Genomic DNA, 10,079 nt, shown 5'->3' on the forward strand with positions numbered 1-10,079 from the left:
GACAAAGCTTTTAAGAAACAAAGGACAAAGGGCTGCCCATCACTATTTTCACTTCTTAACTATTTCCCTCCCTCTCTCTCCCCTGTAGTAGTTGAATTGCTTATTTTTTGGCTCTAGGTATTCCTAAAGAAAGAGAGTACCAAGCTAAAATAATCATGGAGGGCACCCAATATTTATATATATTCTAATGTAACTTTGATAACATATTCAGTTCTTCCCACTATTGCTCACCTCCATCTGCTCCATTCCTGACAAGAAAAGAAACACTTACCAAAGAGCTATTCATAGTTGTATCTGTTGTGCAAGCAGCAAAATAACCTTCAGCATCTGCAAACTACAGATAACAGGACAAAAAATTCAATTAAACTGGTGATAATGTAGGACTAGTATCAGCAACAGCTTAAAAGAATAGAATAAAAAATCCAGAGTAGATCTATAAGAATATAACTATTATGAATAATGCCAAGTATTCAACCATGCAAGGTTGGTATTATCTTCATTTTAAAGAAACTGAGACTGAGACATTTTATCTAAATAACAGAGTTAGGATTAAACCCAAGTTAGTCTAACTCCAAAATGTACGCTCCTTTCACAATACTATTATAATATTTCAGATTAGCAGGGCAAGGAAAGAGTGAGTGGTTAGTGAAAAAGACAAATAACATCTTCGTATTATCATGGTAACAGTATTAATCAAGAACTCCCTAAATGGATCTCAGGGGCTGGCCCATGCTCTGAGAACCACGGTGCTAGTGGTGTATAAGCATGCTTTTATTCATACCCACAGCTACCCTATTATTATCCTTGCTTAGTCTCTAGAGGTTAAATAACTTGCCCAAGGTCACACAATCATCAGTGACAGAACAAGATTCAAACACATAACCCATGCTATTATGAATGCTTGTATATCAATAAGAAAAAGTCAATGTTGCCAAAACCGGTTTGGCTCAGTGGATAGAGCGTCGGACTGCGGACTGAAGGGTCCCAGGTTCTATTCCAGTCAAGGGCATGTACCTTGGTTGCGGGCACATCCCCAGTAGGGGGTGTGCAGGAGGCAGCTGATCAATGTTTCTCTCTCATAGATGTTTCTAACTATCCCTCTCCCTTCCTCTCTGTAAAAAATCAATAAAATATATTTAAAAAAGAAAAAGTCAATGTAGATATATAGACAACTGACAAAAGAAATTGTGCAAAAAATATATGAAAGAGTAACCCAAAACATGCATATTAAATAAGATGCCACTGATCACTTATCAAGTTGGCAAATGTTAGGGTTTTGGTAAGGATTCAATCTCATATACTGCTAACAGAGATATAAGTTAGGTATAACTATAAGATTAAACTTATTTCTGCTATAAATAATTTTAAGTATTATTACATAAATATATAGCTATAGAAAGTATCAAATATTTATAGTGGCCTTAGAATGGTGAGATTGTGGATAGACTATTCTTGTTTTTCTTGTTACTATAATTTGTCTTCAACAATGAACATTTATCACTACTAAATTTAAAAAAATCCTTAATATTAAAAAATGTTCTAATAATACTAAATTACATAGAAAGTTGTTCATAATAAGTTATAAAACAGGACATAACAGTAAATTTCACTTTTGTAAAAAATGAAACAAATGCACACATGAAAAAAACACTGCAGGATATATGCCAAAAAACTGTCAATGGTTATTCCTTGAATGGTAGAATTTATTATTTTTTATCTATATTTTCTAAATTTTTGACAATGTACATGTATTTATATACATATAACATTCCTACATGTAATACTAAAACATATATACATTTCTATGTCTATATATTCCTCTTAAAAATAATATACATACACACACATATTTTTCATAAGTTAAATATTTGTGCACATATAAGTGTATATACTTCCAGGCTTTACCTCAAAAAGTTACTGAAAAACCCCTGACAAAAATCAAATGACTGCATTTCTCAACAATGTACTCATTAGATAAGATATAATAGTATTTTAACCTACACAAAAAATAGTACACAGCCGAAACCGGTTTGGCTCAGTGGATAGAGCGTCGGCCTGCGGACTCAAGGGTCCCGGGTTCGATTCCGGTCAAGGGCATGTACCTTGGTTACGGGCACATCCCCAGTAGGGGGTGTGCAGGAGGCAGCTGATCGATGTTTCTCTCTCACCGATGTTTCTAACTCTCTCTCCCTCTCTCTTCCTCTCTGTAAAAAATCAATAAAATATATTTAAAAAAAAATAGTACACAAAAGAATAGGAGTGACAGAGACAGAAAGTAAAACAGTACTTACCAGGGAAGGAAGGGAGGAGGGACATGGGAGTTGTTTTAACAGACACAGTGTTTCTGTTTGGAATGATGAAAACGTTCTGGAGTGGATAGTGGTGATGTTTGCACAGCAAAATACTTACTGCCACTGAACTATATACTTTTCAAAATGTTTCAAATTGCCCTAGCTGGTTTGGCTCAATGGATAGAGCGTCAGCCTGCAGACTGAAGGCTCCCAGGTTCGATTCCAGTAAAGGGCACATGCTCAGGTTGCAGGCTCGATCACCAGTAAGGGGCATGCAGGAGGCAACCAATCAATGATTCTTTCTCATATCTGATATTTCTATGTCTCTCTCCCCCTCCCTTACTCTCTGAAATCAATAAAAATATATTTTTAAAATAAAATAAAAATGTTTCAAATAGGAACTTTTGTTATATATATTGCCCACAAAAAAAAGGGGAAAAGAAAAAAATGGTTAAAATGATAAATTTGATGTTATGCATATTTTACCACAATTTTAAAAAGAAAAGGGGAGAATAAGAAAGGATTGAGACAGTTTTATATTCTTCATTCAGTTTCTATTACTATGAATCAGCATGCTGTATTACATCATTGAAAGAACATAATTTGATTAGCCAAACATCTGAAACATGCCCTGAAATATGCTATTTTCATTTAAACAAATAAACCTTGAATAATTTTGCTTTTAAAATCAACATTATAACCAATTAGATGATAATCATCCAGTCTACAAAAGATCAGAGATCCAGATATTCTTCTTCTTCCTTACTTTCATCCTCATCTCCACATTAAATGATTTAGGCTAGTTCAAAAATGTTTAACAACTCAGAGGATGTCATGAGATAAAGAAAAGAGGGTGATTTCTCACAAGGTATTCTGATACAAAGGTGATTAAAAGAATACATTTTAAGTTTTGGACAAAAGTAAGTCTTTCTTATAATATGCTATGTTCACTCACTTAACTGAACAACTTAAAATTGGACTTCAAGAAACTAATACATCTTTAAACTTTGAAAAACTATATCTGTCTCCAACAAACATTTAAAATTGAAAACTTACAAAAGCGGCATGCTTTCCTCGAAATCCTCTTGTACACTGTTGTCTCCATGGCTTCCAAATAATAAAACCCAAAAGGTACAGAACAAACATCGATGTTTTTGCAAAGGTGCTGAAGAATGGTTTATTGTACTGAGTAAAAACATACTAGAGAGAAAAAAGTTACATAAACTATGAGATGACTTTAAACCTAATTACTTATCTCCAATAAAATAAAGCCATTACACTATTTTTAACTCTAAAAGTTCATTTGGAAAGAAAAACTCTAAAGGGATTAAAAATGTTTTAGATTCATTTCTGAATATTATATTTGCCTTCAAATAAAAAGGGATAATATACCTAAACAAAGCACTAACAACTTGCAAAAAACAAGTTCTGTTCAACATTCACTGAAAACCTACTATGCAATAGTATTTATGCTAGAAGCTAAGGAAAAATAAGACAGGCTTTCCTGAAAGGAGAGTACACATCATAATGTGCTAAAAACCCTGACGGGGGTATGGAGGGTACCATGGGAGTAGTAGCAAAGGGAGACAGGCCATTTTAAAGGTTATGGAAGTTTCCTAAAAGAAACTATTCTTGAGCTGCCTGAACAGTTAGCCCAAAGTAACAGGCAATGAAATGGAATGGTGTATGAAGAAAACTGTATGAAATTTAAAGTTCTTAGGAAATTATACAAAATATGTAATCTTTGTTTAAATTGGAAATATCAGTATGAACTCATGATGTTTTCTTTCCTAAAATAAAGTTTTAGTTACCTGCCCTGAAAGACCCAGAAAAAAATGACAACCCCGGAGAAATGGGCACCTCTAGAATCCAGATAGTGATCTGAACCATGGGTTATTGAAGAAATGACTACATCCAGGTATAGGGCAGGAAATGTACCAGAGGAGCTTGGGGTGTCTTGTGCCAGAAAGCAGCTAGGATGTTAAAGATTAAAGAGATCATGTTAAAAGGGTATTAGAGACAATATGAAGGGGCTCCCAGTGGTCAAAGATAGGAAACTTAAGTGTCAAAAGAAATAAGTACAACTGTTTGAAACATCAAGTTTCAAACAAAAGTCCATGAATGTATGATACTCAAAAAGCCCTCAATGGTTACTACTGGAAGTTGTTAGGCAACATTATTCTAAAATGGATAAAGGAAAAGAATCAAGATTTATCCAACATTTTTTCTATAAACCATGTTTCAGGATAACCAAACAGTAGTTGTGAAAAGTCTTCCTTAAAGAATTCCAGCTAATAAACGCAGAAGGAATGACCCTTAGAAAAATCGCCATTTTACCACTTGTAATGAAATACTCTATCTGGGCAATAATCATAAGGATATTCAACTATTACTTACAGGTTGATAAGGAACTTTATAGTTCTCATTCTGGCATTACCCATGGTAAGACTTGTAGCCCATTATGTGCCTCATGTTGTGATATGAAAGGAAGTGCCCAGTACCACCAAGGTATTTTTTCCTAAATACTGAAACTGAATCAAATCAAGACTGTACACCAATCTACCATTTTATAGGAAACTAGAGGCCCAGTGCATGGATTCGTGCACCTGTGGGGTCCCTCAGCCTGGCCTGCGGGGATGGGGCTGAAACCAGCTCTCCAACAACCCTGAAGGGCCCCGGATTGTGAGAGGGCACAGGCCAGTGCATGATCGGGGCTGGGGAGGGACCACGGGAGGGCTCCAGGGCAAGTCCGGCCCATCTCGCCCAGTCCCAATTGGCCGGACCCCAGCAGCAAGCTAACCTACAGGTCGGAGCGTCTGCTCCCTGGTGGTCAGTGCACATCATAGCAATTGGTTGAACAGTCGAACAGTTGGACATTTAGCATATTAGGCTTTTATTATATAGGATAAAAAAGAGGAGCAAGTTAAATGATACCCTAAGGAAGCAATCGGTCAAATCCAGAATGTGTTATGGACTAAATGCTTGAGTCCCCCCAAAATTCATGTTAAAATCCTAACTAACCTCTACTATAGTGATATTAGGAGGTGGGGCCTGTGGGTAGAGCCCTGATGAATGAGATTAGTTCCATATAAAAAAGAAGCTAAAGAGCTCTGCCTTGTGAGGACACAGTGAGAAAACTGCCACCTAAGAACTAGGAAGCAGCTCCACACCAGGCAGAATCTGCCTGCATCTTGACCATGGCCTTTTGATCCTCCATAACTGTGAGAAATAAATGTTTGTTGCTTGAGCCACACAGCCTATGGTGGTTCTGCCAAAGCACCCCAAACAGACTAAGGCAGTGTGATACATCCTACAGGAAAAATGATACAGTTTCTCCAACAAATCAATGGCATGATAAAGGAGGGGGGCAGGAGAATACAGTTAAAGAATAAAAGTGACTTAAGAATAATAACAAATGAAATGTGTGATCTTTTGTTTAGATCTTAAACTAAAAAGATGTCCTTGACATAACCAAAGAAATTTATATATGGACTGGATATCCATATTTAAGGAATTAATTAATTTTGTTAGGTAAGTTAATAGCATGGTGACTATATTTTTAAAAATTAAGTCATTTTCAGTTTGAGATGAATATAAAAGAATTTTTACATGAAACCAGAAGTTAAAAAGATAGGCAAAATTTGACAATTGTTAAAAGTAAGTGATGGGCACATGAAAATTCATTATACTACTCTCTACTCTGTTTATATTAGATGTTTTCCATAATAAAAAGATTGATTTTCCTTTAAAAAATGTATTTTTATTGATTTCAGAGAGGAAGGGAGATGGAGAGAGACTTAGAAACATCAATGATGAGAGAGAATCATTGATCGGCTGCCCCCTTCATGCCCCTCACTGGGGATCAAGCCACAACCCAGGCATGTGCCCTGACCAGGAATAGAACCGTAACCTCCTGGTTCATAGGTCAACGCTCAACCACTGAGTCACGCCAGTCAGGCTGATTTTTGTTTTACATACATAATTTTTAATTTCAAAAATTATGCATATTTGTACTGAAGATAAGCATATTTGTACTGAAGAATTAGACACATTACATATGCTCTTGGATAATGAAATTATAAAATATCCTCTTAGTAAATTTTCCTTTTTAAAAAATAGACATACACACACACACAAAAAAAATAGGGACAAGTTTTTTGTGTTTTTTTTTTTTACTTTGCTTAGATATGGATTGCTAAATTATAATTTAATCAGGTGCTCTTTTGCTGTAAATTTTCTTGCCTGATAAATAAAAAACCAAACTACTTAAAACTAAAATAAAAAGTTTAAAGATAGGCTTATTTCTCTGTCAACATTAAAGAGATTTTTTTAACAGAATATTAATCTAAAAAAAAGGTTATAGAAGAGTTAAAAATAAATGGCCTGTTTTACTCCAGAGCCTAATTCCAAAAAGACTAAAAATTTATTTATTCTTTAGATACAATGTCAATGGCAACTATTTACTTAGCTATGATGTGAGATGATCAGCAGTATCAAATGGCTTCTTGTGACATTTCAGGCCATTTTATAAATGCTAGTTTATTTTTGTATATTAGCCTTATGATTGCAACATGCAAGTTTAAAGTAATTTCTGAAAATAAAGTTGCTTGTCTTTTTATAGAGATCACTAACCAAACAGAATAAAGTAACTGCACAAGTAGAGAGAAAAACTAGCTTGTGAATTCAAAATACCATGATACTGCCAATAGGTCATCAATAAAAAAAAAAAATACAGCCATAGCTGGTTTGGCTCCTGGATAGAGCATCCATTGGCCTATAGACTGGAGGGTCCTGGGTTGGATTCCAATCAAGGGCACATGCCCAGGTTGCAGGCTCGATCCCCAGTAGGGGGCATGCAGGAGGCAGCTAATCAATGATTCTCTCTCATCAATGATGTTTCTATCTCTCCCTCTCCCTTCCTCTCTAAAATCAATAAAAATATATTTTTATAAAATTTAACTAAAGGCAATCACTGTACTTTATAGTAGTAATGTTTGAATCAACAAATAAATGTACATGCAACCATCAGGCATGTGCACAACAGTGAACTGTACATTACAACTCTGATCACTTTCACTCATTTGTCCAAAAGCATTCTTACATTCTACTAAATGGTGACAAATGTTTGTGCATCCTAGATGGCTGTTCCCCTAAAAATAGCATTTACAGAGAAAGAAAATGAACTTAGAAACACACACACACACACACACCTTCAAATATTAAATATGCATATACTCGCTTTCTAAATAACCCCTAAAAGATGCAAGAAGCTTGCATGAAACAACGAAGAGTATCCTTTCAATTTCAACCTCACTCTAATTCAATATCAAAGAAAACATAAATAATTCAACAATATTCAAAACACTGCTTTCAGTAAGCAGGAGAGAAAGGACTAGAGACAGGACAGATGAAGAGGGATGTTGTTATTGTAATGGAGCATCATTCCAGGACAAGCACTACCTACCGAAGTGAGTTCTGAGGACGCGACCCATATCACATCCACAAGCAGGAGAATAACAATCCCAAGAGCCATGCGCCTGCGCTGAGTGAAACCACTGCTCTGAGCGTTCATTCGGTTCATGATAAATACACACACCATTTGCAGTCTGTTTAGAAAAGAGAGAGGATTCTTAAAAAAAATAATAATAATAACCACATGAAAATGAGAAAATGAGTAAGACAGAAACATCAGACAAGTGTTCCAATCCTCAGTTTGAAAGTCACACAGTCATGAAAAGGTGCTTGATTTACCTTATTTTCAAGGCCTTTCTGAGATCTTCAAGAGCAATGCCTGCAAACCTGGCGGATCGGAGTCTAAACGGAGGTGAAGAACTCAACGCACCTAATTGGGGGTGAAGAGCTCAGAGTGAGATTCACCACATCTTTTGCACCCGTCTCTAAAATGAACGCAAGTGAAAGAAAATACCACAGTGTGTTCAGCATAATTGACACTCCTCTCTAGACTTCAAATTATAATCAGAGAAGTACATTACACAGTACAGAAAAAAAATAAATAAAAAAGCAATATTCCACACACCGCACACAGGACAGCAGCGAACTACTGGACAAGAGCGTCTCTGAACCGCACACACACGGAGCGCGGTCCCCCCGCTCCAGGGGAGCCCGCCCCCGGGACGAGGGCTCCCCACGCGCGGGCTCTAAGCGTCTTTGCTGCCCCGAGCAAGAGCGGGGTTCGGGCGAAAGGGAGTCATTTGTTGTGGGTCTTGGGGCGCGTTTCCAGGCACTCACGTGGTCAAGGGAGAGGACCCTCCACCACCCTGTCACTGTATCCAGATCTGTGAGACCGCAACGGCAATTCACCCGAGGGGAGAGGAAACAGCTGTTTCGGGGAACCCTCCTCCATTGGGAGGAACAAGTGTGCAGCCAGTGACGCCTCCCCGCAGCGTCCACGTCCCGAGGCGGCGGCGCTCGGGCAGCTTCCTCGGCAGCCGGAGTCGCCCCGTCGCCCGCCCGCCCGCCCGCCTCCCGCTCAGGCCGCCCGGCAGACCGTTACCGGCGCTTCGGCCGCCGCCCGGGGCCCAGTCCGTGGGGCTGTGGGTGGGGGCGCGGGCCCAGTCTGGGCCCTGCCTGCCTACCTGGCCTTCCTGCCCAACGGAGGCGTCGTGGCGGCACCATGAGCGGACCGGCCCGGCCCCGCCGCCGCCCAGCGCCACGGCCACGGCCTCGGACTCACACAGCGGTCGCGGCGCCCGGCATTGCGCCGCGCCGGAGGCCCAGCCCCTGAAGCCGCGGAGCCCCTCGGAGCGAGGCTGCCGACGCCACCCAGCTCCACGGGGCCCGGGAGGGCGGGGAGCGGCGAGGCGAGGGGACCACGCAGGCAGCGATGGCCGCGGAGCCCGGCGCTGGACCCTGTGCCGACCCCACCCCCAGCCGGTCGGTCCCTCGCGGCCCCGCCCCCGCCCCACGGCCTCGGCGCGTGATGACGTCACGGCGAGGCGGCGGCGGACCCGGGGGTGTGTCCCGGGTGAGGGTGATTCGCGGCGCTGGGCCGGGCACTGCCGGGCGCGGGGCGCTGCCGGGCGCGTAGACGCGGTGATGACGCCCAGGAGGAGCGGAGTTAGGAAGACAGGGTGCGGGGAGGAGCGGAGTTAGGAAGACAGGGTGCGGGGAGGAGCGGAGTGAGGAAGACAGGGTGCGGGGAGGAGCGGAGTTAGGAAGACAGGGTGCGGGGAGGAGCGGAGTTAGGAAGACAGGGTGCGGGGAGGAGCGGAGTTAGGAAGACAGGGTGCGGGGAGGAGCGGAGTTAGGAAGACAGGGTGCGGGGAGGAGCGGAGTTAGGAAGACAGGGTGCGGGGAGGAGCGGAGTTAGGAAGACAGGGTGCGGGGAGGAGCGGAGTTAGGAAGACAGGGTGCGGGGCGCGGTGGAAGGAGAAAGGGGAGCCTAGCCGGCGGGCGTGGGTGGCTGGGCGGAGCGTAGGGCCGGGAGGTGGCCGAGCTGCCCCTTGACCCCGGACTAGTGCAAGAGCTGTCAATTGTTTTACAAAGTTCCGCCAGGGAACTCTCCACATTCCTAAAGGCAAAGTGGCTTGGGAGGATCTTTGCTTTCTGGAACCTTTTGTGTGTAAACTGGATCCCAGCTGTTGGAGTTAGAGGCTGTTCTCCTCCCTGGCCCTCCGTTTCCTCATTTGAGAAGTGGGCATAATGATAGTACCTGACTCATCTAATATATATATATATATATATATATATATATATATATATATATACACACACACACATATGTATATATATGTATGTATATGTATGTATATATGTATGTATGTGTAT

The 10,079-nt window shown here is 40.9% G+C and overlaps 1 protein-coding gene across 3 annotated transcripts in view; it reads right to left on the minus strand.

Moving 5' to 3' along the window:
- Window positions 1–9,203, minus strand: part of SLC35F5 (solute carrier family 35 member F5) — a 59,002-nt gene extending 49,799 nt beyond the window's left edge. The window contains exons 1-5 of one of the 3 annotated variants that reach the window (XM_079782450.1): window positions 8,888–9,203; window positions 8,043–8,133; window positions 7,756–7,897; window positions 3,348–3,491; window positions 272–334 (exon numbers count right to left, since the gene is read on the minus strand). In XM_079782450.1, the coding sequence (XP_079638576.1) occupies window positions 272–334; window positions 3,348–3,491; window positions 7,756–7,897; window positions 8,043–8,133; window positions 8,888–8,927 (480 nt within the window). In that variant the 5' untranslated portion in view covers window positions 8,928–9,203. Of the gene's footprint in view, window positions 1–271; window positions 335–3,347; window positions 3,492–7,755; window positions 7,898–8,042; window positions 8,189–8,887 lie in introns of all 3 variants that reach the window. The other 2 variants (XM_079782448.1, XM_079782449.1) reach the window with 2 other exon arrangements.
- Between the last annotated feature and the right edge of the window lie 876 nt (window positions 9,204–10,079).

Source organism: Cnephaeus nilssonii (assembly GCF_951640355.1).
Source record: "Cnephaeus nilssonii genome assembly, chromosome: 10".
Lineage (NCBI taxonomy): Eukaryota > Metazoa > Chordata > Mammalia > Chiroptera > Vespertilionidae > Cnephaeus > Cnephaeus nilssonii.